Source organism: Suricata suricatta, chromosome 3, assembly GCF_006229205.1.
Source record: "Suricata suricatta isolate VVHF042 chromosome 3, meerkat_22Aug2017_6uvM2_HiC, whole genome shotgun sequence".
Taxonomy (NCBI): Eukaryota; Metazoa; Chordata; class Mammalia; order Carnivora; family Herpestidae; genus Suricata; species Suricata suricatta.
This window is the reverse complement of record NC_043702.1, coordinates 143,179,118-143,206,537: the sequence shown is the minus strand read 5'-3', so window position 1 is coordinate 143,206,537 and position 27,420 is coordinate 143,179,118. Positions and strand designations below refer to the sequence as shown.

Sequence of the window (27,420 nt, the reverse complement as noted above, 5' to 3'; positions counted from 1 at the left end):
AGTTGTAATAATTGGAAGGCTCTTCTATTTTCAAACTCCCAGAAATGGAAGTTCCACGATTTCCTAGGTGACGACCTCCACCAGTGTTTAATAAATCCTTTCTTGAAGCTTTCTTTGAGTCATATATCACCTTTGGCTGTGGAAAATGCTGGACTTTCCTAGGCCCAAGGATGGCCAGCCTCTGCTTCCCCAGAGGAAGCCCCAGCTCCACTGGCTTCCCTCTGTATAAAGGAAGGGTGAGAAAAGGCTGAAGTCATGGTGTTGGGCCCTGGCTCTCTTTCCATGGTGACTGAACAGCTTATTGTTCCATTCCTTGGGGGTCAGGGTGCCTCTCTGGGACAGTCAGGCTGGCCCGAGTAGGATAGCCATCCCGGAACATCTTCCTTTCCACGTGGGGCAGCTGGTCTGGCTGGAGGCTCAGTTCCAGGAAACGGGTCATCTGAATCAAGGTGACCCCTGCTGTCATTTCTGTCTCCAGAGCTGCACAGACACAGAGCATGCTGTGAGGGTACTGGGAACTGAATTTGATTCCCTGAGTACCCCACCCCCCAACCCCTACAACCTTCTGGGAACTTCCTGACACCGATGAATTGCAATTGAGCCCTTGGATTGAAAAGAGTTGGGCCAGGCCTCCAGGGTTCCTGGGGGTGATTGTCTTAGCCTCTTTACTTGCTCCTGGAACATCTTGCCCTCTCCTCATCGGAGCTAAAGCCCATGGCACCCTCATTTGAGGAGCTCTGAAACCTAGCTGGAAGAGGCTTTCGCCGGACCACCATGCAGAGGTGCAAATGTAGTTTGCTCCCACATCTGGTCCCTGTGCTGCTGCTGGCCTGGCTCATGTGATTCACATGCCCACATTTGGCATATATCTTGCCATCCTCTGAAAGAGCTTCTCCTTCTGCTCAGAGATGTCCTTGATGTACAAGTACAGACATGATTTTTCCCATTTCATTGATAAATCAAGGCCAGGACTGGTTAAATGGCTCAGTCTAGAATTTAGCATTTCTACATCCAGCACCAACAGTGACCCTACCCAGTCCGGAGGGTGTCTGGTGGGAAAGCGCACTCCTTCCCCGACCCTACCCCCACCGCATTGGGGCTACTTCCGCTCAACTCACACGTCCTGTTTCTCCGGAGCCTCCTTTGCAACAGGACAAGAGCCACAAGCGTAAGGGGGAAGAGCACAGTAGAGACAGGAGTCAGGATCCGAGAGATATTTTTCTCTCCTGGAGAATCCCTGGAATGGAAGTAACAGGGGTGGGGAGGGAAAGAGTGCAGGGGAGGGCGGGTTGGAGCTGGACAGACTGAAGGCCATTTGGCCCTCGCCCCTCACTTTGCAGCTGAGAAGCTGAGGGGAGGGAAGTCAGCTGCCCTCATTCCCACAGCGGGTTAGTGGCAGAGCCTGGACGGGAGCCGCTGTCTGTCCCTGCTGCACTGCGGGTGAGGGGGTGGGGCCACCATGTGTCACGATGGGAAAGAGGACTGAGTGAGAGGCAGGGAATCCACCCTTGGGCATGGAGCTCTGCCCCATGGCTTCAGCAAGAACCTCCCCTCTCTGGAGCTTTTGTTTCTCATCTTTAAAAAAAAGTCCCAAAAGTTCCACCTAAATATTCTGTTACTCATTTGTTTCGATCTTTGCTTGAAAACCACATGAAAATACTCAGGGGTTTTTTTTTTAGCAAGAAGCCTTGAACAAGGGAGGGTCTGTGATGTTTATGGGCCTTGCCCTTTGCTGTTTTGAGGTTACAGAGGGAGAGAAGTGAGCAGACAGAGGCGGGGTGCAGAGGTCAGCCCAAGGAGGGGCATGCCTGGAGTAGGGCAGAGAGGAGAGGCTGGGAGTTTACCTCTTCACGGAAGACCCCTTGCCCAGGGGCCTCCAGGGCCCAGCTGCCAGGGCCTGGCTTGGTGTTGCTTGGGGATGGCTGTGTTCAGCAGGAGTGACCAGGTCCCCTTCAGTAGCTCCCTCTTGAGATGCTACCTCTATGCCGGAGGGTCCCGGGGTCCACATGCCTGCAGCTGTAGTTCTTTCAATGGACCCCAGGACTTGGGGCTTAGGAATGGCAGTTGTTTCTTGCAAGATTTCTTGCATCCATTTTTCTGAGACCAGAGTTGTTGGCCTCATGGCCCCTATGACCTTCTCAGCTACATCCACAGCTGTTCTGACCCTGTCTGTTTCTTCTTGTGGCCTACCGGTCTCAGAAGTTGTTACCTCCCTCCCTTCCTCACCGGGTCTACCTGTATTCCCTACCGAGCCTGTGGTGTCCCACACCCAAACACCTTCTGTCGTGTTGGACATGCCTCCGACTGTTGAAGCTGAACTCTCTGGAGCGGGGACTGTTGTTGAGACAGAACCCTCTACCCAACTACCTGTCCCTAAAGCAACTGCCCCAGTTGCTCCTGGGGTCTGTGTGGCCTCAGCGGAAGCTGCTGTTTTCCTGGTTTCTGGAGTCAGAGCCACTCTGTGGAATCGTGTCCTTTGTCTTTCTACCAGCCAGGAGGTTCCTGGGGTCCATCTGTTGGCCGCTGGTGACGCTTTTCTCAAGAAGGCCATGCCGAGCTCACCAGCAGCTGGAGTGGGTGTGCGGATGGTCCTGGAAAGACCTGTGAATGGCAGAAGGAAGACTATCCTGGTTGCCTACAGGATTTAGGAAAGGATTCCAAGCTTAGAGTGTTTGCCCCAAGGAATGCAACCTCATTAAACAGCACAGTCTTTGATCAGCATGTCAGATAAAATAAATATAGGGAAAAAACCAGGTGGAATTTCTAATCTTTTTGCAAATATTGACATTTTATGGCTCTCTCTTCTTTCTCTCTTTCTCTTTATGCCCACACACTCTGTACTGAGCTATCTTGCATGCTCATGCTAGCCCCTTTCCAGCAGCCCCCCACCTACCAGTCCTCAAATAGAGCAGGGAGTCTCAGCAGATGGTTAGAGTGACATCGAACAAGACAAACGCAATCCCAGGCACTGCCTGCTCCTCTACATGCCATCTCTCCTGGCCTTCCACTGCCTGGACGCCCTTCCCCGGGCTCTGGGTGCCCAACTCTGGGTCACTTCTCTGGAACTTGCCACCCAGAACATGGACTTTGTAGCTGTCAGATGTCCACTAAGGGGCTCAGTCTCAGGAAGAGTCTCTTTTGTCCTGCATCTTACTTACCTGCTCTGCTTGTCTGAACAAAGAGACATCATGAACCTAGGAAGCCACATTCTTCAATTCCTTCCCTTCTTGGAGTCCTCTCCAAATATACATGCCACAAAATGTGGGGGGATTTGGGTGGACCAGTCTGCATGCATTCATTTTGGAAGCTTTTCCTAATATCTACTTTCCTTCTGAAGGTAATTTCTTTCTGAAATGAAAGCCTACTTTTTTTTAGTTTATTTATTTATTTTGAGTGAGACAGAGACAGAGCAAACAGAGGAGGGGCAGAGGGAGAAGAGAGAGGGAGGGGGAGGGGGAGAGAGAGAGAGAGAGAGAGAGAGAGAGAGAGAGAGAGAGAGAGTGTGTGTCCCAAGCAGGCTCCTTGCTGCCAGTGCAGAGCCAGACTTAGGGCTTGAATTCATGAAACTGAGATCATGACCTAAGCTGAAACCAAGAGTTGTATGCTCAACTGACTGAGCCACCCAGGCTCCCCAAAAGCCTACTTCTTAAGACCCCCTTGCCCTACCTCAGCTTTTCCTCATCACTCTCCTCAGGCTTAAAGATCTCTTGGACCTGACAGTCTTCTCCTACACCTTCTCCTTCCCAGCATTCACCGCACCAAACTTGACCCACCCGCCATCAACCCGTACCTGCAGAGACAGTCAAATTTATGCTAAAGAAGAACATGTCATTTCTCCTCCCAATGCCACAGCGATAGTGGCCCGCATCATCCAGGGACAGTTGGGACAGCCTCACCACAAATAAGCCTTTCTGCGGAAAGTCTGCAAGAGCCACGCGGCCACGGTAGGCAAGGTGAGTGTAGTGGGTGGTGGACACAATGGTGTGGCAGAACCACGTCAGGGGGCTGAGGCGACACCAGTACTTCCGCTCGTATTTGTTGATGGACAAGGGGGCATAATGGCACGGGATGGTGACAGTTCCCCCCAGCTCCCCAGACACCAGCTTCGGGTCCTTCAATGCATTTGCAGCTGTAGGCAGAGAGAGGAGGGAAAATAGTCAAAGGAAAAGGAGAGACGAGTATAGTCACCATGGCGAGGTACAGGCTCCAAATTCTGCCAGAATTAGGGAACGGGCCAGAAAACGCCTTCTTGAGAGTAAAGTGAAGAAGAATCCATGTAGAAATATCAGAGCTTATGGGACACCTGGGTGGCTCAGTCAGTTAAGCGACCGACTTAGGCTCGGGTCATGACCTCACGGTCCGTGGGTTCGAGCCCCACATCGGGCTCTGTGCTGACAGCTCAGAGCCTGGAGCCTGCTTCAGATTCTGTGTTTCCCTCTCTCTCTGCCTTTCCCCTGTCCACTCTCTGTCTCTTTTTCTCAAAATAAAATAAAAAGACATAAATTTAAAAAAAATTAAGGAATGTCTGAGTTTAGTGCCTGGATCAGGAATAGCCCAAGATTTGGAATGCAGCTGTATCCAGGGCCCCATGTGAGAGACAGAAATGCAGGAATACTCCTTGTGACTGTTTAGCTAGCACCCATCATGTGCCAGACATCCTACAAGTCCTTCCTGGCCTGCGTCAATATCTGGCAAAAGGGCTTCGGTCTGTTGGATGGAATACACAAGAGAGATGTTCGATAGTAGGAACAGATGAGTGAGAGGGTGCCTGAAACACACGTATCCTGGTCCACTTGGTGGGGGCATCCCCAGACCAGTGACTGGAAAGGGTTGGCACCTGCATGCCGCCATTAAAGCATGGCTGAACAGTACTGTGAATACACCAGCTTTGGCAACAGGTGCAAATCATGGTCAAACCAGCCCATGGCCTGCTTAGTGAATGACATTAACTTGCTCTGGTGGACGCAGAAATGAAGCTCGTCCTTTCTCTTGCTGTCTGTCTCTTCACAGGGTCTCTGGTGCTCGATGCATCTCAGGCACAACTTCAGGCATAGTAACTTTCATAGACCCCCTCAGCAGGGAAAAAATCCAACCTGGCCCCACAGGATGGGTTTAGTCCCAACCAATGACCAGCCACAATTCCAGGCTCTTTGTTGCACTCCTTCTATTCAAAACTGGTGTTTAGGTCCATCGGAGATTGGGTGAGGAGGGACAGAGGGGAAGGGGAAGCAGAGGGCTGTGATCTGTTGGCTATGCTCTCTGGGCACAACAGATGTCCAGAGCCCTTCGTGGGACTTTTGCCTCCCAGACTCTTCCGTGGCCTCTGGCTACAGTTCCCTCCTTGTAAGGATTGTCTCTCCTACTAGCCTTTTGCTCCCCCTCCACCACCACCGCCAAACCCGTGACTGCTGGCCAACTGCCCTTCTTTTTGGGGTCACAGTCCTTTCAGGGGGTCTCTGCCATGAGGTCCCTGGGCCAGCTCCTTTCGGTAGGTCCCTGGGAGCACACTTTTGTTCTGCTGTGAGAAGAAGCTGGGACAGAGGACAGACTTGTTGAGTGTCTTTCTACAGTCTCCTTCTCTGAATTTGGCTGACCATGAGGGGGAAGTTATCAAGTGATCCTGCCTGTCTCCCCAGGCAAGTGGAGGAGGGCACAGCACACTGACATCTCTCTCCAAAACGGCTCTTATAGTGAGCAGCTGGCTAATGATTCTTCAGATGGCTACGTGATGGGCTGTTGTGGGGACAACCAATGTCACAATCTCTCCGCATGTTCCTGCACAGGCGGCGGGATATCTTGCTTTAGGATGTGGGTACCTGGCACCTATCAGTTTGTTCTACGTCTTTAGAGCCTCTGAAGACAAGTAGATTCAGTTTAATATCCAAGTTTAATATCCTGTTGCCACTAGTGGCTACGTAATTGCAAAGCCCAGTGCAAAATGAAAATGCAGAACCCCTTGCTCCAAAATCATTAACCCCTCGTTCACCCTCATAATAGCAGAGCATTAAACTCAGGCCTTTTAGCTCATCCAGCTGCCCTGCACATTGTGTATGTCCTGCGGTCTAACTCTAGAAGACTCAGGGCCGTAAATGCCATGACTGTATCAATATTCACTGTAGGTTTAATTACATGACATACCACCAACTCTGCCACTCTTAATAAGGTTAAGTGACAATTTATCATTGAAAGTCACAAATACTCAGTTACCAACAAGGACCTTCTCAAGACCAAAGCAGTAGTGCCTTCATAAAGTGTTTGTGCCCTAGTTTTCAGGAATTCTTATGATCTACTTGTGGTACACACAAGGCAGTGTCTTCTCATATGTCTTTTCCACGAATCAGCAGGATGGGGCTGCTGACCTCGCAGTAGAAAGCTGATTAAGAATCCTTAACCAGGGGGGCTTGGGTGGCTCAGCTCAGGACATGATCTCACAGTTCGTGAGTTCAAGCCCCACATCAGGCTTGCTGTTGTAAGCCAGAGCCTGCTTTGGATCCTGTCTTTCTCTCTCTCTCTCTCTCTCTCTCTCTCTGTCCCTTAAGAACACATTTGGTAGATTACTGATCGGTGGCTTCTAGTTATATATAATTAAGGTATATACGTTATGTATAATTTGGGATATATTTGGTATGTATTATATGTCAATTGAAATTATTTTAATTTTTTAATGTTTTATTATTTTTGAGGGGGGGGTGAATGTGAGCAGGAGAGGAGCAGAAAGAGAGGAAGAAACAGAATCTGAAGTAGACTCCAGGTTCTAAGCAGTTAGCACAGAGCCTGATGCGGGGCTAAACTCACAAACCATGAGATCATGACATGAGCCAAAGTCACTTAACCGACTGAGCCACCCAGGTTCCCCTATGCCATTTGGAATTTTTTTATTAGTCACCTGTGGGAATTAAAGAAAGAGGTAGCTAGCATTTTAGAATCAACATGGTGTGGGCAGGCTGGTGTGGGAGCCTGGCCAGGTATAGACCCATCTGGGTCCCAGATGCATATTCTCTGCCCTTCAGGGGAGGCGGATGCCCTGAACTCATTCACCCATCATTTCCCAGCAGTTGTCTGTGGCTATGGCTTCTCCCAGAGAAAAACAAGGGTGGGGGGGGGGTGGCCTGCAGATGTTAGGTGGCCATGGACCCAAGACTGACTCTGTCTGAGAGAGCACGAGAGGTCTGAGGCAGGACGGAGGGAGAGTGGTTGCACCAGTGATGGATGGCTTCTCCCTCCTACGGAGGGGTGAGAAAGGAGTGACTGTTTCCTTGGCCCAGAGGTGGGGCCCGGAAGGCAGAGAGCCGGTCCCCAGGCACCTGAGATGGGGTCTTCTGTGTGGAGGAGTCAAAGCAGAACCAGGGGTGAAGGGAGAACATGGACCATCAGGGGACCATCTAAGCTCACAAATGCACCCACAAGAGGAAGAGCCAGCTCTAAACCCCTGTCAGGCCAGAGTGCTCCAGGCCACCCCAGCCAGCAGAGCTCCGTCTTCTGCCTCTCCTTGCTTTTGCTGCAGGGACCCTGCTGGGGTCCCTAGCGCCAGCTGCAACATGGGGAGGAAACAGACGAGAGGGACAGAAAGGATGGCCACCATGTGTCCTGTGGTGCCTTCCTGACCCCAGGCCTTGCGTAGATGAGGCGGCATAAGGTTGGAGGAAGATTAAAGGGTCAACCGATATATTTAACTATACACTTAGAAGTGTCAAGTGTAGCATTTGAGAGTTAAAGAACTTCAGTCAGAACTCTTACCTACATTAATGTGTTATCAGAAAAATCATGGACCTGCTTGAGTTTTCATTTGGGGGCATTTGCTTCTACTGAAAAATTTTGAAGGGGCTGGTGGGAGATTAAAATAAAGAGATGATCTGATTATATTATAGAGAGTTCTTACACATATATTAGCTACCCTTGATTCATCAAAATTCTGATTTGTTTGGGGCACCTGCGTGGCTCTGTGGATTAAGCGTCTGACTTTGGCTCACGTCATGATCTTGCAGTTCGTGAGTTTGAGCTCAGCGTTGGGCTCTGTGCTGACAGCTCAGAGTCTGGAGCCTGCTTTGGATCCTGTGTCTCCCCCTCTCTCTGTTCCTCCTCTGCTGTGATCTGTCTCTCTTTCTCAAGAATAAATAAGCACACATAAAATAAAATAAGATAAAATAAAATAAAATGTAGACCGCAGTACCTAGGGCCACTCATCCTCCGAGTGGGATCTGTACCTGGCCAGGCTCCCACAACAGCTTGCCCACACCTATTGTAATACTCGGTCTTTCATCCACTCGTCCCTAGTGCCAGGCATATGGCCATCCCTCCGTAAATGAATGTTGACCAAATCAGTAAATGCATAGATGTAAATTTTATTTACTCATCTAGTTTCTTTGTAAACTCTGAACTCTTTTGTGTAGGACAGGTCAGCACCTTTAAGTCCTTAGTACTGGGCCTGGCACTGAGTGTTTCTTGAATGAGTGGGAAGCAGTCTGCCTTCTCTCTTTTATACACGTCCTGGACCCCTTTCTTGCAAATGCAGGCGACTTTCAGTCACCAACTTGAATGGAAGAGAGCAGAAACACTGGGAACATCAAAACAGTGAATCTTCCAGAAATGACCAAATCAGGCATCTGCCCTCTCATGTGGGCTCTTGCTTCTCCCATTCTCCCTGGGCTCAGATCTGGCCATTCTCTGGGTCCACTGCATGGCTTTGGATCCCCAGAGAGAAAGCCAGGGGTATGCCCAAACTGCCATGGCAGCCCTGAATGCCACTGGGGGCCCGCCAGGAAGCTCTGCAGCCTGGAAGGCATTAGGCTCGTTCTGCAAGCTCTGCATCTGGGCCGTGTTTGGGACTCACCTTGTGACAGGCACAGGGTGAAAAGGACGAGCATTTTCCATCCCGCTCTCTGGTTGGTGACCTGCAAAAAACACTGTAGTTGATGAAGGCTGAGAGGCGGCAAGGGAGAAGCTGGGGTGAGTAGTGGGGAGATCTGGGCTGAGCCCCTACTCTCTCCAGGACCTCAGATTGCTCAGGGCTGCAGCTGGATGGGCTGTATCTAAGAGCAGGGCAGGAACTGCATCTTCTGAGGCAAGCATGACTCCATTCCACATTCCTAAGCATGTGGGTTTGGCCTGGGTCACCACCACCAAGGCTAAAACATCCCTACCTGCTGGAGTCCAGCTCCAGCAGGTCCAGGGCTTCCCTGAAGGATGGACAGTGTCAGCACGAAAGACATGGGAATCAGCAAAGGGGGAAGGGAATGAGAGAGCCACGAGGTTCTTTCTGATCAGCAGGCAGGCATCTCTGCTCTGACCACAGTCAGCCTTTTTTTATTAAAAAAAAATGTATGGGGTACAAAATGGGATTGGCAATTGCCTTAGACAATGATTCCTGATGACAAATTCATTGGTATGTAAAAATTTCCCAGAACATAGATTGGTAGAAGATTCATGCATAATCTTCATCAATAGTGAATAAGGTAGGTGACTAGATCCTTATCACACAGGGAAGGAAGGTAGGCATCTTCAGCATTCAAATATGCCATGTTTTTAGCACAGTAAAAGCAAAGGTTAGTCCTTTGTGATCAGGGTTCAATAGCCTATTTTCTTGAGGAGGAAGAAAAACAGGTTTCTCAGGAAATGTAATATTTGCTCCCACAAACACAAAAGAAGAAATTCCTATAATCTCTGTCACAAGGTACAATTTAGCATATTTTTAGCATAAGAAGGCAAGTCACTAGATGCCAGTTGGCAATGTGTCCTGGGGGTTGGTGCTCAAGCAGAAATGGCGGAGTGATAGACAAGAAATGGCAGAATGGTAGAAACAAGTTGCCATCTGACAGTGGGAGCCTTGAAAAACCCGCCTTACCTCACAGGGAGAATTTTCTCAGCTTTATGAGTCCAGACACTGGCTTTTGGCATCTACCCTTGGGGTTTTTGTGTTCAGAAGAGGTGGAACTCCCTCTGTAGGATCCCAGCCCCCCGCACCTGCTTGTCAGCATAGAGCTCTGAACTTGGGGGAGCCTTGTGGAGTTAAAAGACTACACGCATGAAGTTTAAACCTAGCCTGGAACTGGGGGGCCTTGGGTGTCAGGGAAATGAGCAAATGTGTAAGGGGGTTGTTGTACAACTGAAATTAGATTGTGTCAGGAAGTGCTAGCAGTGTGCTCTATGCAAAGTATCCCTCCCCTCCCCCTTTCTTTTTTGCAGAAGGAGCATTGATTCCTTCAAGGGAAGCTTTCTGTTTCACTGGCTGCTGAGTGAAACGAGGAGTTAAAAATGAGCTCTCAAGACAAGCAATTGTCTGCATGACTGTCCTAGTCTGTCTCTTCTCCACAACTTCTACAAAGTCTTCCCTGTCCTCTCATCCACACTGATCTCCCTCTGCTCCGGTCTCGGCTGCTGGCCTGCGGTAGGACTTTGTGTGTCCGCTCCCAGGCTCTAGAACAGGACGTAGGAGCACAGTGCCCAGCTCTTGTGAGCAAGGAGAGACCACTCCTGTAATAGACACCCTACTGATCCCTACTAAACAGTCTTCCATGGTCTGCTGATTATAAAGACAGAGATTGTACATTATACTTCATTTAGATTCCCCCTAGGGTTTTCATGGGTCTTTTTTGATTAATTAAAAATCTATGCTTTGAAGTTATCTACTGCCTATGGTTTTTGGGACCTGTGGAGGGGACAATAAAGCAAACTAAAGTTAGCCATCACTGCCCCCTCCCTCTTCCTACCCCTACCTCACTCATGTTGAGGACTGGAGCAGATAGTCAGTGGTCTGGTCCATGGGCAGGAGACCCTCACCCACCCACTCTGGCCCAACCAGACAAAGCTGTACAAGGCCACTGGCCAGGCTGGGGCATAGGGTGAAAGAGGAGAAAAAGAAATGTGGAAGGCAAGAAGTAGAAGAGGGAAAGGAACAGAAGGGAAGTGAAGGGAGAGTAGAGGACAAGAGAATTCTAGGATCCATGGGTTGGCCCTGTAGCTGCAAACTGTCTATCCTCAGCTCGGCTCTGCCCAGCCACCCCCTCAAAGCCTTGGCTTCTCTATCCAGGTAGAGCCCTGAGAGTGTCTGGGGTTGGAAAAGTCCTCGGGCTTCTCACACCTCCTCCACAATGCCTCCCTCTTGGGCACGGCCAAGGCGGCCATAGGCCCTCTGTGCCACCCAGAGCTTTCTCGCTGCCTGCCCTTTCCCAGAGGCTCTCCAGGTGTGCCTACGCCTAATCTGTTTGTTTGATTAATGTCCACCAAGCCCAGGTTCCTGGGGCTGGTTTTCCCAAAGCACTAGGTGCTGATACAGAGCAGGTTGAGATCAAAGTCTGCACCAGCCACCCAGCTCCTCTGGAGAACACGGGTGCAGCAATCTCTCTAGGCTCAGGAGCAAAACCCGCCTCGCCTCCAGGGGCAATGAGGAAGCACATCGTGAGATAAAAGGCCTCCAGGGAGTCATTAGCCTTGACTGTAGGCTGAAAAGACTATGTTGGAGGAAATGTCTCCAAGTCACCCACCCTGCCAATGACCTTCAGAAAGCCTTTCTCCAAGATACAGGGAGCCCCAAGTCAGCAGCCTGGGGCTAACAGGCCTTTGTTATAATGCACAGCATTTTAGGGGATGAGGGCCATGTGGGGTGGGGGTGGGTGCTCTCATCCCCTGGTCCTGCCGGGAAGGGCATCTACCTCACCTTTAGCACAGGCTGCTGTACGACTCCCCAAATCCCTACTGCTGCCCCCCATGCCCACTCCTCTCCCATTCTCTACGCCTGGGGCAGCAGACAAGAAAGGAATGAGCCCATGTGGTATAGAGAGAAGTGCACAGAACCTGGACCCAGGAGTTTTCGCTTTGCCTGTGGCTGATGGAATGACCTAGAACAAATGCATCCTTGTCTCCACTACACCAGAGAGCTTTGTGGATCTCCATGTTTCCTTCTCTTTCTAACATTTGTTGGTTCTACATTACTTAGGGCCTCAGAGGAATCTTACACTCTGGTGGGGGGGAGAGCCGGGGTGAGCAGGAGAGCCAGGAGGCAGGAGACCTTTCCTGGCCCCCTGGGAGTGAGCCCGGCCTGCTGTGGGGAGGGCCCCTGAAAGCATGCCTGAGAACTGCTGCTGCTGAAAGTCACCGCCCCCACTGGGAGACAGGACCCCAGCCTCCGGGGAGAAGGCCCCACATCTCACCTGTCCTCCAGGCTCAGCCGAGTCTCCTCCGTCCATCTCAGCCCGGAAGTAAAATCCACCTGGCCTTTTCTTTTTCTCTCTCTTTTTGAGATGCTGGTGTTTGAACACCTTCTAGCTTCTTTCCTTTAACCTTGAGCCTGAGAAGGCAGCACCAGAGTGCTGGACAGCAGTGGGGGGCTAGTCCTGGAAGCGTGGGGTGCAGGATATGGCTGTCCCCTCTCCTCTCCACACCTGCAGGGAGTCACTGTGCACCAGGCCTCGGCTTCCAGTTCTTCTACGGGGGAGTCAGCTGTGGCTTCTTGTGGTCCTTCCTGTCACTTACTGTTTAGAGCTTTTCCAGGGCTGGAGACAGTGGCGTCAAAGAAAATACACTGATCTACATTCTTCTACTTCTCATTTCCCCTGCAGGCCAGAGCCCCAGATTTTTCAGGATGCCCCAGTTTAGCCGGCCCCTGCAGGATAATGATGAGACAATCTGGAGAGGGGGGAAAATTCAGGAAAGGAATTCCCCTATGGCCCGGTGGGGCAGCTGGTGCCTTCTGCTGGCCTGACCCTATGGCTCCCAGGGACAGCCAGTTTGGGTCATGGACTCCTGTTCAACTGCACGCCCGGCAGTCCCTAACTCATGGTCCAGACAAAGCACAACCCAGGAAATGAGATGATCTCCACGGAAGGAGAGCACAGACAAGCGTGGCTCATCCTGAAGGCGGAAGGACGGACTACACGCTTCAAAATACCCCAACGTTTTGCTTTGGAAAATATGTCCTGGGTAGGTTCTTTTCTTCATAAGAATTGTAATGCCAACCCTATTGGTTTTAAACTGACATTAAAATGACAACTAACGAGCCCCAGGGGATGGAGGTACCATAGACTCTCGAGAAGGTTCTCACCAGAGGCCTTGATAGACACCATAGCACCCTTGTGCCAATCAGAAAGGACACATTCTTTAGAAAAGTCAAGGCAGTTGATACATTGTTGCAGTCTAATCAGCGGTGGCAGGGTGTTTTGCTAATGCATTCACCCTTCCGGGTTTGAAGATAGTTTGCGGGTAGAACTATGTCCCTGAGAGCAATAGGCAGAGAGGAAAAGACACAGTATGGTGGGATGCCTGGGGCGTGGCTGGGACAAGGTAGTCTTGTGCATGTGTGCGCGCCAGTCACTGTGTGCACAGCGGTGTGTGCTACTACCCCAGGATTTGGTTAGAAGTTCCAGATCTTCACAAACACCTCTCACCTCTCATATAAGTTAGAGCGCATCTACAGTGGAAAGGGCATCCCCTTAGCTGTGGCATGCTTAAGCAGTGCGCAACCCAGAGAACTGTACATGGTGGCCCTGCTTATCCCCAGAATTGAATGGTGGTAAAACAGGATTAATGCCTGGCCAGATTTACCACTCCCAGCTCCTTCTGGAGCAGGATAGCATCATGGTCGATCACATAGACTTTGGAGTTAGACTCCTTCCAAGTTAATATACCAGCCCTACTTTTTACTAGTAAAGCGATACGGGTCAGATTACTTATCCGTTGTAACCCCTATTGTCCTAATCTGAAAATAGGAGATAATGGCACCTACCTCATAAATTATTTGGTGGATTAAATCTGACAATCTATGCAACTTAAAGTTCCTGGTGTGTAGTAAAGTATCAGTAAGTGTTAGCTGATAATATTAATAAGTTAGCTTACACCAACGGAGAGCAGGTGTCTTTTAATGATCAAACCTTCAAAAAAAAAGCCCTTTTTGAAGGTTTTCATCTATTCAGAGATCTACCACTTTCTTTCCTTGTTCTTTCTTTTTTTCTTATCTCTTTTTGGCCATTGGATCATTTTGACTTTTGAAGGATTAAAAATAAGTCATTTTCACTAAGGACATGTTTGGGTTGATTTTGTATTTTTAAATAAATGTTTGTCGGAGCACCTGGATGGCTCAGTCGGTTGAGTGTCTGACTTCGGCTGAGGTCATGATCTCATGGTCTGTGGGTTTGAACCCACGTTGGGCTCTGGCCTGATGGCTGATGTCTCCCTCTCTCTGTCTCTCCCCAGCTTGTGCTCTGTCTCTCTCTCTCAATAATAAATAAATAAACTTTAAAATTAAAAAATAAATAAATGTTTGTCAAATTGTATTGTTTTATAAACAATGCAGTCATTTTATATCCTTAAGGATATATTTTTCTAGTTTGTCTCCTTTTGAACACTCTGGAGACTTTTTGATTACTAAAGACACAAGCCACAGTTAAGTTCAATTCTTTGTAAAGCATTAGGCCACTTTTCAGAGCACTGACCCAGAGCCAAGTTGGCCCCCTTCTCTGAAGCTTCACTGGGGAGAAAGCTCTGCATTGGCTACTCCTGTTGAGACTGTAAATGAATTCTTTTGCCTAACACAAAGCCACAGGAAGCCTCTTTACATAGGCTTATGACACAGTGACTTTCTGATTCCCAGACTCCAGAAAAAAAACTAAAAATACTTAGACCAAATGCAGATCCAGGAAGAGTTTTGCCCATTTTCTGACCTCCAATTCCCCAACCCCCTGGTTTAAACAGACAAGCGGGAGTAAAAATCAGAAAACAGAAAGCTAATCAACACAAGGAAAGTCATTTGTGCTGTAACACAGTCTGTATTGATCTCTTCCCTCTCCAAAACATGTTTTCTAATGAGTAAATTAAGAGCAATATATAGAGATGCTTTATGCATCCACAGAGCCTGTAGTCAAAAGTTTATTCCTCCTTATACATGACTGCAAGCTTTCTGTTTGCTCTACCGATGTATGCAAGCTTTTTCCTATCCCAGTTATTGATGGGAGAGACACAGCCCTTCTCCCCACTCCCGGACACAAGCTCTGGTCAGAATACTGGATGCTGAAGTAAACGTTGTTAAAAACACTTGGGTGATTACTACTACTACTACTACTACTACTACTACTACTACTACTACTACAAGTCCTCAACCACTTACTTACTTAGAAATTCATAGAGGAAGGTGAACTATGAGACTCGCCTCTCCTCCAAAGGATAAGAGAAGAAAGTGTGTACAAGTAATCATTTTATAACGCCATGTAGGAGGCTTTCACGACCTCCACCATCACTGGGCAGCTAACAAAGATGGCAGTCCAGCAACATTCACAGCCCGCAGAATATGGAAGTCGTTCCAAAGGCAGTCCAGGGAGTGCTGAGATGCCTTAAGTTCATGGACAGACCGCTAGTTAAAAGCACAGAGGAAAGAATCCCAGGAGATCATGTCAGTTCACAGGCGTGTAGCCGACCGTAACAGGAACGCGCAGCAGGCTTTCGGCATAGATCGTGAGCAACAGCATTTAGCACAACCTTACTGGAGTGACAAGTCTGGGGATTGAAACAAATATGTTTCTTACTGATTGGGATTATTTCATTACGATGTTACTTGGAATAGACCCTGTCCTGTGATAATGAATCACGAGCCCTTGCAAGATGGAAGGGGCTCCAAATAACTTGTCACCAAGAAGGCAGTTGGTCTCCTTGAGGAATGGTGTTATACGGGGAGGCGGGGGGAGGCTGCCCTCTTGCTGGCGGTTGGATGGTCAAATGTAGCCTTGCTTCGTAGGAGCCTATGCTGTTTGTGAGAGCCTGGGCATGGCCCCATCCCTCAAACTGTGGCTACATCCCTCACGTGTCCCTGGTACCAGCAGCTGGTGGCCAGTGCCTGGAGCTGGCTGATGTCAGATGGCCAGGTCCCTCTGCCTGCTGTGTCATGCAGTGTGTGTTCCATGGCGGGCACTCTCTGGTGGGTACTAGCATGTGATGCAAAGAGCTTCCCACTTCATGCCACGCCCATGTCTGTCCACCTGTCTCCAACAGATCTTTCAATCTTCCTCTATCCAGGCCTCAATGTTCTAACATCAGGCCATTTTTCCTTCCATACGAAGTAAAACATAGGGTGGGCTGCCCAAAGTTCTGCCTGCTGGAGGGACTTTCTCTTGCCAAGTGGTTTTCAAAGCCATTCCTTGTGACATTCCTACTATTCACTTTCCCCTTGACCCTGCATATTGAACCAGCTCATCCATAAGTGAAGCTTGGATTTTGCCTTCCTCTGCCATGTGGCTTCTCAGGTCTATTCCTACATAGCCCTTCATGAATAGAGGGAGGCGTGAGGGACACTGGGGCAACAGTGGTAGTGGGAGTGAGGCTGGGGTGCTCACTCATGCGGCTGCCTGGGCCCTCGAGCCCTTGGTGTGCTCAGTCCCAGCTGCACTCCTCCCAGTTATGATGGATGGCTGCAGGCCTACTGACCTTGTGACTTAGTGAGTGTAATAGCTCCCAGCTCGTGATGGGCATCTGGGGTCCTGCCCTCACATACTACATCTTTACCAGGACCTGGCATCATGCCAGGAGTTGTTGGTCCAAAGACACATGACGGCATGGCTTTGCAAACGAGCCCCAGGGGACTATGCGACTAGGTTGCAATCCCTCCATTGGGACTGGCCATGATCCCCACATGGTGTCTTTCCCCAGCACCCGTACCTCTGATATCAAAAGGCAAGGGCTGCTTCCACGTCAGCCTGGGCATGCTGCGGAGTCCTTCCCTGCTCCAGGCCCCACTCAAAACAAGAAGATGTGAAGTCCTCATTTAAAACTGAGTCAGGAGGGGCACCTGGGTGGCTCAGTTGGTTGAGGGTCCGGCTTCAGCTCAGGTCATGATCTCATGGTTCATGGGTTTGAGCCCTGTGTCGGGTTCTGTGCTGACAGCTCGCTCAGAGACTGGAGCTGCTTCAGATTCTGTGTGTGTCTCTCTCTCTCTGCTCCTCCTCTGCTCATGCTATCTCTCTCTGTCTCTCAAAAATAAATTTAAAAAACATTAAAAAAAATTTTTTTAAACTGAGCCAGCAAACCCTGAAGGGGGCACCGTCACACATGTACCATACTGCAGCCTGCTTCACCAGTAGGGAGAAGGAAGAGGAAATTATCCGACCAAGGGAGGGCATTTTTCTCATCAGAATTTATCTCTTACTTTGAAGAAGAAGAAGGAAGATCCCTCCCTGCTCCACCAACACTGTGCTAACCACCCCTTATAGCAACGAGAACCCGGCAAAACCTCCAACTCATTGGCTCTTCTCCAGTGAACTTTTGTTTGAAATAACCCTCCTCAGTTTCCTCCTAAAACCTAATAAAAGCTGACCCTCCGTTTGTCCCTTTGAACTTGCCTGTGGTTCGCCATAATATGCTTGTTCCAAGTTGCAATTTCAATCCTGTTCCTAAATTAACTCATTTTGCTGGTAAAACAACCTGCCATTTTATTTTTAAGGGCGACAAAGCATTTTATGCCTCTTAGTGCATGCGCAAAAGCAGTATTTCCGGGTGTGGTATATGGTGCTTCTGGAAGTAAGATGCCAGTTGGGCACACGCTTCCTCCATTGTGGTGGGAGGTGCAAGATGTAATATCTTGTCTTTTACATGGGATGAGATTTCCTGGCAGGACCCTGATCACTGGAGCTGTAACAATATCATTGATATGACAGTCCCCATCTGTCTGAGGCATCTGTGTCTTACATGCTAGCCACTTCCTGCTCACATGGCCTGATTAACATGACATCATCAACAAATAATGGATTGATGTGACATTCTTCAGAATGCCCAGATGGTCCAGATCCCTTTGGACCATATTACAGACAAAGGACAGGGGAGTCAACATAGCCTTGGGACAAAATTGTAAATATATGTGCTATTTACCCATGTAAATGCAGATGGTCTCTCATCTTCTGAGAAGACAGAAGGGAATAGCACAATATGCATTCACCACATCAAGGCTCCACACTATGGGCCCTAAGCCATGTTAATTCTGTTGTGAAAGATAAATAGACACAGTGGCTGGAGCAAGGGCCAAAATTTGATTGGGTTTGTGGTAAATTATGGTCATCCTCCAGGATCCTCTAGGTTTCTGCAGAGGCCCACTATTGAACTGAATAAGACATCATGGGAACCTTTAAATCTTTAAGTGTGGTACTAATATCAACACCTGTCCCCATGTGATATTGTTTTGTATTTATTATCTTGGCGGGGGGTGGGACAATTTCAGAGGCTTCTGCTTGACCTTCCCCATTATGACAGTTCTTTTGAATAAGCCTAAGACCTAATTGATGAGGGAGCATAAGGCTAGTTAAGGGCAAAGTGTGAGCTAACAACACCCCCCCCCCACAACTCTCCAGGGGGATGGGTATGACATTCCTCAGGTACTCCTGCCTACCCAAGAACAAACCAAAAGACAGAAAACAAATGGTTAACTGTTAGAAGTCACAGTCATGCAGGAAGTAAGTCTCCATCAGTTTACAAATACCTTAGTAAATTACAAGGAAAAGGTAATCTTATCAATAGCTTAATTGCCAGGATCTCCCTACTGTTTTAATGCTAATACTTTGCTAGAGTGATGGAGTCCAACTGCAGCAGGTTCCAGGGTTACTGGAAGGAAGGACAGTGTAAGCAAAAGGGAGCGAGAGAGTCTCAGCTACTTTCTGCTCACCAGGAAGGCATCTCTGCACTGGAGAGTCAGCTTTATTTATTGAAAAGAATGTATGGAGTACAAAACAGAAGTGGCAATTGCCTTAGACAAAGATTTCTGATAACAAATTCTTTGACATGTAAAAATTTCCCAGAACACAGATTGGTGGAAGACTCACGCATTATCTTTACCAATAGAGATTAAAGTAGGTGACTAGATGTTTATCATATGGGGAAAAAAGGGATCTTTAGCATTCAAATACATGGCAAAGTTTTTTAGCATAGCAAAGGCAAAAGTTAGTTCTTTTGTGAGCAGGGGTCAATAGCTTGTTTTCGAGGGGAAGAAAAACAGGTCTTCTCAGGAAATGTAGCATTTGCTCCTATAATCACAAAAGAAGAAACTCCTATAACAAGTTTTTTCACAAGATACAATTCACATATTTTTAGCATAAGAAAGCAAGTCACTCCTGATATCAGTCAGGCACCTTGGGGGCCAGTGCTCAAGCAGAAATTGAGTGGGAGTTGAGTGGGTGTAGATGAGGCCTTAGAGGTCTTGTGAACCTGCCTTACTTCAGGAATGGCTCCCAGCACTAGAGGGAAAAATAACCCTCTCTTGACAATAGCTAGGCCTCCAGGAATCTATGAGTCCCTGTTAGCATTTGAAAATCCCTTTAAGAAACTTCCTCTTGACTTTATCTCCCCCAGTCTCATGGTATATAACCACTCACCCTTCACAACCCCAGTGCAGCTCAGCTCTTTCTGCTCACGGGCCCTGTCCCCATGCTTTAATAAAATCACCTTTTTCCACCAAACATGTCTTCAAGAATTTTTTTCTTGGTCATTAGCTCCAAACCCCACCATCACCCCAAAACCTTATTGCAATGATCCAACTAACAAGCATGCCAACCCCAGTTATGCATCCAGGGGCTGGAGGAATTACCACTTGGCCAAGACTTACTTACTTATTTCCTTACTTTATTACCTATAATAAACTCCTGCACACATTTGGGAGTCCCTTTTCCCTGGCATTCATTTCCCCAAATAAATGACTGGGTGTCTTTGGAAAGGGCTGATAAAGTCATTACTAAGCATGTTCGCTATGATGTTGTAGGGTTTTGTCTCCTGGGAATCTGGCTGAGTCTGAGTCTGAAAACTGACTCAGGTCCAGAAAATGAGCAGGGAGATCATGACATGTTATTGGGGGTCACTACCTTTAGACTCCCTGTCATCTATCCTTCACTTCTTCTCATGGTACAAGCTGAGAAACAGCTTTGTTGGCTGAGTGTCTATTTTGCCTCAAAGAACATTGTGTTATTTTAATCATCCCCATCACTCTCTGGGTCAGGTCCCTGTGGCTGCCACTCAACCCGGTTGTTCATTGTAATGACTGCGTCCATCTGACTTCTAGAAGAGAGTCTTGACTGAGCTTTCTGGTGATGCTGGTGTTTTTCTTGTAAGAGTCACCTTGGGAGTCACCTTGGCATGGTGACTAGTGGCCATCTTGCTGTGGGTTGGAAAAACACCATGCACCGACGACCCCCACCCCTCACCTGCAGACCTGGAATGTTCCGCACCAAATTGAAAACAGCCAATCATGAAGCCCCAGCTTCCCATCACCCTGACAGAGGAGGCAACCTATCCCATCCCACCACGTCCCTAAAGTGCCCTTATTTGGTGGTCTGCCCTCCCGGGACCAGACCAGAAGTTTTTCACCCATAAAATACCTCGTCCCTCCTGTACCAGGCGTGACTTCCCTGACTCCAGAGTCACGGAGCCTCGCCTGGAAATTGCAGATCCCAATAAAGGGTTTCTTGGCTCCATAACTTGGTCTCTTTTTTTCCTCTCATCTCTGCTTCCATCCATGAAATCTTACACTTCTCACTCACTCATTTCTTTTAGATTAGTGAATGACGTGTTGCTCCGGGCTTCCTAAGGGACAGCATCATCGGTTACAGTATATTGCTTACAGATTCAGCCTTACGGTATATCCACTCTGGCAAAGTCACTTTCCTGTGCCTCTTCACTTCTTCTTCCACTGCCTGCTAGGGAAGTTCCAGCATTTCAACTTTATCTAGCTTGGGGCATCACCTTTCCCATATTTCTAGGAGCCATTTGAACAGCATAGTCACATACCTCCTGGAGTCTCTGCCAGATGTTAAGCTTTGTATCTCTGTATTTGCTCCCAAATCTATATAATCTCCCCTATCCTATTATGTGTCTCAGCCCCTTGATACAGCATTTTCAGAATCCAGTACCTTATGAACTCCTCTAACTCTTGCTGGTACCTTCTAACTAGGACTTGCAGCTCCTTAGCAGTCTTAGCAGTCTATTCCCTTTCTAAAGGTCTAACATGGAGTCACTTGTACTAAGCCTCACTTCAACAAACCAAGACTTAATACCTAACATTTGTAGTTTCAGGCTCTACAGGGAATGCAACCTTTAATCAATCTAGAATTACCTGGTCAGCACTCATGAGGTGACCTGCCTGATAGACCTCTGCCTTCCTTTAAAGAAAGGTGGCCTTGCCTGAAACAATGCACTCTTTGCTAGAATAACTTCATTGCCCTGCCTCATGCTTGTAAAGTCTTCCGTTCTGTACAGCTCCTCAGAGCTCCTTTCTCTCTGCTGGGATGGTATGTTGCTTGGTTCATGGATCATTCAAAAAAGCCAAAGAGATCTTTCAATTTACGCAGTTGAATTTTGTTTCTTAGTGTCCTTTTCCCATTACCTGGTCTAGAACATCCCACCCGGATTATGTTGTGACTTAACCCTAGCTATAAGGCTAGCTACTAGGAGAGGAGATGGAGAGAGAGGTCTTTGAAATGTCCTCAACCAATATGGGAGTGGGAGTAGAAACAGTAGTGTTAGCTCTTAATAAGGAGGTGGGGGGAGGAGCTAATTCTTCAGGCTCTGAAGGTTTAGAAGAATCTGGGAGCTAAACATTTGGGGGGGGATCATCCAACCAGATATCCTATCCCAAGATCCGGGGGCCCCATCTCCTCCAAAGCCTCTTTTTGTGTATGAAATAGAAAGGTCAGGTTCTGCTTTCCTTTACAAAGAGACTTCTTATGCGACCTGCCCAACTTGCCTGAAGGGATTTATATTGAAACAAGCAGATGTATTTAGCCTCCAGGCTAATTACAGTGGGGTGAGCTCCGTAATGATGAAGGATTTCATTCTTATTTAAATTCTAAACAAAGCCTGTTTGTTCACACTATCATCCTTTAAGCTCTACAGTGAAAAAAATAACTTAATTTGAGAAGGCAAAATATCTTCAGAAATCACTAACCTTAATCTTTCATTCATGTGGTGTTTTTTAAAAAATGACTTCTCCACGAAACTACCTAAAGAAATGATGAAGCTTAACTTTGCATTTCAAAAGCAATGATAGAATCCCCAGCATTCCTGTGGTTATCTCCTTCCCAACTGTTGAACTTATGCAGCTGAGGTTTATCTTGAAGGACAGAAGGAAATAGAATCCTGTAGCCCACCTACTTTAACATGGGAGCTTTTCTCTCTAAAACCAAGACCTGTCTGGACCCCCTCCCCCACCTTCCTCTTTGACTACTCTTTGCTGAGCACACAGGGACTGTCTGGACAATGTTGGATGCATTAGGCAGAGGGTAGTAAGGCACATACACAAGATACTGTTCTCAAGAAATGTACTACCTAATTACAGAAGGAACTGGAAAGCTCAAATATCAGTGCAAACATATATTCAAAAAATAAGACCTCAAGAGTGAAGGAATTCAATGGACCAAAAAAGTTAGAAAATGATTCTCATAGAATCATAAATTACCATAGAATTATGAAGTATAAGGAAAAGCGACCTAACTCAAATCTCTACTCAGTGCACAATATCTTCAAAGACATTTTTTTTTTACATATATTTATGTTAGAGAGACAGAGCGTGAACAGGGGAGGGGCAGAGAGAGAAAGAGACACAGAATCCGAAACAGACTTCAGGTTCTGAGTTAGCAGTCAGCACAGAGCCCGATGTGGGGCTCAAACCCACAGACCATGAGATCATGACCTGAGCTGAAATCAGATGCTCAACCGACTGAGCCACCCAGGTGTCCCTCCTTAAAGACATTTTTAAAGGGGAGGCATACCACCTCAGTTTGATTACCTCCAGTGACAGGTTGCTCACACAAAGCCAATTCCATTTTTAAACATTTCAAATTTTTAGGAAATTCTGGCTGAGAAAAATCTCATTACTTGTATTACCCACCTTCTGATATTGCTTGTATGTTCTAGAAAGAAAAATGTAAGATTAAATCTATTCTTTTTTTTTATTAGCCTTTGAATTAGTCCACTAAAATCTTCTGTTTGCTCATCTAGGTAGTCCCCATTCCTTTGGGTTAAAATCATAGAATATCATTGATGCAAATATTTTATCCTTTATTGAGAGTCTGTGTTTGCCAGCCTCCATGCTTGCCATGACCTCCTTCAAGCATGGCAATGGCTCCTCAAGTCAGTATTACTATTTCCACTGTGTAAATAAGAATCTTGGAGCCTCAAGGAAGTGAAAACCCTCCCCTCCTATGTTTCTCCTTTCTAAATGAACTGGTTTGTCAGAAGGTCTCGAAAGCAGTTTTCTATGTAGGGTAGTAGAGTGGACAATATGTTTTGGAGAGTAAACTTTGGAGAGAAAAAAATGAAAGTGTGTTAGGAAATTGTGACAATTACCAAAGGCGATAAGGTTGTGATGGTGGTGATGAGCAGCCCAGGTCAGGCTGATGTCCAGGGGTGCAGAGGTAGGTGGGCGGAGGGAAGCATGGGAAGAGCCAGAGAGATGACGTTAATGAGTCCCCAAGTATTTATCAAGAGTAAATACATCAAGCACAATGCTAGGTGTTGAAATGGATAGTGAACAGAACAGGTATGTGCCTCTCTTCGTGGAGCTTCCAGTTCGGTGGGGGAGAGGGACATTAACCTGATCAGCATAGAAACAAGTACATAATGATAAATGTTGACAACTGTTCAGAAGGAAAAGAATAGGACATGCTGGGACTGAGCTCAAAGAAACCATGAGATAATAAATATGTGTTGTTTTAGGCCGCTACGTGTATGGCAGTAGGACTACTTTGGGATCAGCAAAAGTGTGAGCGGGGAGAGCATCAGTTTCCTAGGGCTGCTGTGAGAGACTGGGTGGCTGGAAGCAACAGAAATAGATTCTCTCATGGTTCTGGAGGCTAGAAGTCCAAGAGCACGGTGTTGGTAGGGCCATGATCCTTCCAAAGGCTCTAGGAGAGAACTCACCCTTACCTCTCCCAGTTTCTGGTATTTCCAGGCATTCCTTGACTGGTGGCAGGATGCCTCCAATCTATACCCCGTCTCTTTTTCACCAGCCCTGTTGGACCGGGGGCCCAACCTACTTGTATGGCCTCATCTTAATGAATTGCATCTTTAATGACTCTATTTTCAAATAAGGCCATTCTGAGTTACTGGGATTGCTTCCACCTGTCTTTTTTTGCAGACAAAATTCAGCCCAATAACAGGAAGCAAAAAGAAAAGGGTTGACAATTAATGTACCATCTGGAAACCAAGCGTCTTCATGAGCCTTTTGAACATGTCAAAGCGTCTGCACCTTTAGTGCAAGGACTCGCAGCTTTGTGGATGAGGATCTCAGACACTGCTGGTGGAGAGGACCCTTCCCTGGGAATCACACAGGACCTGCTTGAACCAAGGTCTAATTCCACCTGCTGGGAGGACAGCTTCTCTCATGGCTGCCGGGTACGGTTGCACGGCCTGCCTCGTGGCAAGGGATGGACAAGATGGCCACCTTACGAGCCCTTGCGTTCCGAGAGGCCCTCATTCCATGGTCTCCTGTAGTGTCTCGCCCTGTCCTGGGTTAAGGCCACTTTTCTCTGCCACAGACACAAGCTACAGTACTTTTTCAACCGTGGGCCGAGGCTGCCCCCTTGTGGCCGAAGCGTTCCATGGCTACGGTGGGGATGTAAATTATTGCGCACACTGAGACACTTCTAAAAGCAAAAGTTATTGTGGTTGGACAGCAGTGTAAATGGGGACTGTCCCAGGCAAACCGGGACAAATGGAATGTGAAGGAAGAAGGGGATGTGCGACGCTCTCTAGAGGCAGAGAAAAGAGATCTCCTTCTATCTACATTGCCTCTGGACCCAACGGGCCCCCAACACATTTAAAGTTCTGCCCTGACTTTAATGGTTATGTTTTAAATCAGTAAAGAAACAAAAGCCCAGAAAGAGCCTCTTGTCTCCTGTGTGTGTGTGTGTGTGTGTGTGTGTGTGTGTGCGCGCGCGCGCGTGCGCGCATGCATGTGTAGTGATAGCCATAGTTTCAAAATGTCTGATTACTCAGAAATATAAAAGTAAAATTTTTGTTTTACAATTGTGCTCTATTCTGAACGCTAGCTTGTATTGCTAGCAGGGATGAGATGACACTGGCAGGATACCACAACCTGATGACTAATGGTAACTCAACCTCTCTCATTTTCACACCTGTGGGTAAAGCAGGCAAATTAAAGCTCAAACCCCTAACAGCTTGGAAGGATCACCCCTTCCCCGGATGCCATCTGGGTGCAGGGAGATTGCTCCCAGATCTCCTGGTCCCCAACAGCTTCTGCTGAGACAGTCTCATCCTGCTTGATGATGAAGGGACCACTGGCCTGATCTGAACCACGGGCATGAGAGTGGCATCTGCCACCCAAACCCTTGCCATTGCTTCTGGAGTCAAGAGGGCCACACTCGGAGTTTCCTTATTTAGAGCCTTGGTCTCTCCTAAGCCATTCTTCATGAGCGCCAGAAAACCGTAGGCTGCGTTCTCTCTGGCCAGCTGTGGGGTGGGGCCCTTGGCACCTGACTCAGCCATCGCGGTGGACCCTGTCTTGGATCACATCAGGCATCTCACCAGCAGAGCTTTTCTCTTGCCAGGCCTATAGTTTCCCCCACTCTACCCAGCTTGCCTGAACACGAGGCCCTGAAATTCTCGGATTCTCCGAATCTATCCTGCTGTCCTTTTATTGAGCCGCCCCCTGCCAGCCACGCCCTTTGTCAATGCTTCCTTCTGGGGTGAGGAAGGGGGTCAAGCATGTCAGGGCCCCTTTACCCTCTCTCCTCCCTGTCACACCCAGCTCCTGCTCTCAGCACCAAGGGGGCTGCTTTTCCCTTCCAATCTGGGGGGAACTTCTCTCTCATTTTATTCCATCATCCTCTCTCTCAGTGATCAATTCTGTGATCACCTCTCGAAGCTCGAGCTACCTGAAGCTCTCCTAGTTTTTTTTTTTTTTAACGTTCTCAACATAGAAAACCAAACAGTAGCTCCTTCATGCTTGGTAGTTCTGCCCTCCCCTTGAAGCTGTGGGTGCATTAATTCAACGGTATGGGAGCCAAAGTCTAATCCAGAGTCAAGGCAGCACCAGGTATAATATCTCCAAAAATATTATCCTGGTACAATGCGAATTTTGCATTTGATAAGCGTCTTCAAATAATAAGTACGGAAAGAATGATCTTAGCTAGCAATTTAGAAAATAGATTGCTCCAATTCAAATTGTTGAAATAAATTCTAGATGATTAAATTGAACTGAAGAAAAAATCAAATCATTTGTTTAAACCAATAGAAAATAGAAATGGGTATTTATTGTATCTCCTGAGTAATTTTCTAAGCTTTAAAATCATGGAAGAAATAAAATAGGAAAAAAGAAATTAGAATACTTTTTAAAATATGCCCCCACCCAGCAATTTACATAAATAACCAGGAGAACAAGATTTGGAAAACATTTCTGGAACATGGAAGAATCAAGGGATATTACATATGGAATATAAAATAAACCATCTTGCTTCATTGTAGTGTAAATTGATGCCTTTAGAAAGCAGTTTGTCCTGGGGTAGGGGGGACCTGGATGGCTCAGTCTGTTAAGTGGTTACATGTTTGATTTTTGCTCAGGTCATGATTTCACCATTTGAGGGTTTGAGCCTGGCGTCTGGGCTCTGTGCTGACAGCTCAGAGCCTGGAGCCTGCTTCAGATTCCGTGTCTCCCTTTCTCTTTCTGCCCCTCCTTCACTCAGGTTCTCTCTCTCTCTCTCTCTCTCTCTCTCTCTCTCTCTCTCTCTCTCTTTCTCAAAAATAAATAAGCTTTAAAAATAAAAAGCAATTGTCGATACTATATAACTCAAGAATCTCACTATTTGGAATTTATCCTAAGGAAATAATTTAAAAGAAGATTCAACTTCTATATGTTTTGATAATCCCATTCATGTTGCACTGGAATGATGGCATTCCCATCTAACTCCCACCCAACACTAAGGACACTGTGTTCCTCTGAGCTCCGACTGCCAGAGTCTGACGCATCGTAGGTGGCAACTAAATGTCACAGAATAACTATTATGCTGTATTTTTACCATCTGAAAAATTGAAACAATCTTAATTTCAATAACGGGATGATTAAATAAAATATAGTATAGTCACTAGATAGGGATACAGTCAATTAATTTAGTAACTATTCAGTGTTACAAGACATGAAAAAAAATCTTACATCACTGTAACAAGGGCAGACCTTGGACCACATGCTCAGTGGTGCCAAAAATATAACCTTTTTTAACTTTCTATTGCAAGACTTACTTCCTTCTTCAAGTGCCCATTATGTGAAGCATTATCATCTGGATGATTGGCTCCATCCTGCGACTCTCAGGCAATGAGGTCCCCGCGCAATCCCCTTCTCCCAGCTGTGTGCCTTCGCTGGGAGTCTGTCATTGTCTGCTCTCACTGGCCCCAGTGCGGGGACCGTCACTGACTTCTCTCTCCTTCGGTCATTGATCTTGCTGATGCTGAGCTGTC

General features: G+C 47.4%; 1 protein-coding gene across 4 annotated transcripts; it reads right to left on the bottom strand.

Annotated features, from left to right (window-relative positions):
- FCAMR (Fc fragment of IgA and IgM receptor) lies at window positions 1-27,420 on the bottom strand. Of its 4 annotated transcripts, none has more exons than XM_029933124.1 (7): window positions 27,205-27,420; window positions 12,147-12,621; window positions 8,831-8,891; window positions 3,791-4,129; window positions 1,845-2,601; window positions 1,119-1,237; window positions 1-480 (listed from the first exon to the last, which is right to left on the bottom strand). In XM_029933124.1, the coding sequence occupies exons 2-7, from the start codon at window positions 12,180-12,182 to the stop codon at window positions 299-301; spliced, it is 1,494 nt and encodes a 497-aa protein (XP_029788984.1). In that variant the 5' UTR covers window positions 12,183-12,621; window positions 27,205-27,420; the 3' UTR covers window positions 1-298. The 4 variants fall into 4 exon arrangements, with proteins under 4 accessions (XP_029788984.1, XP_029788985.1, XP_029788986.1 ...); XM_029933125.1 differs by having other exon boundaries at window positions 12,147-12,598; XM_029933126.1 differs by lacking the exon at window positions 12,147-12,621.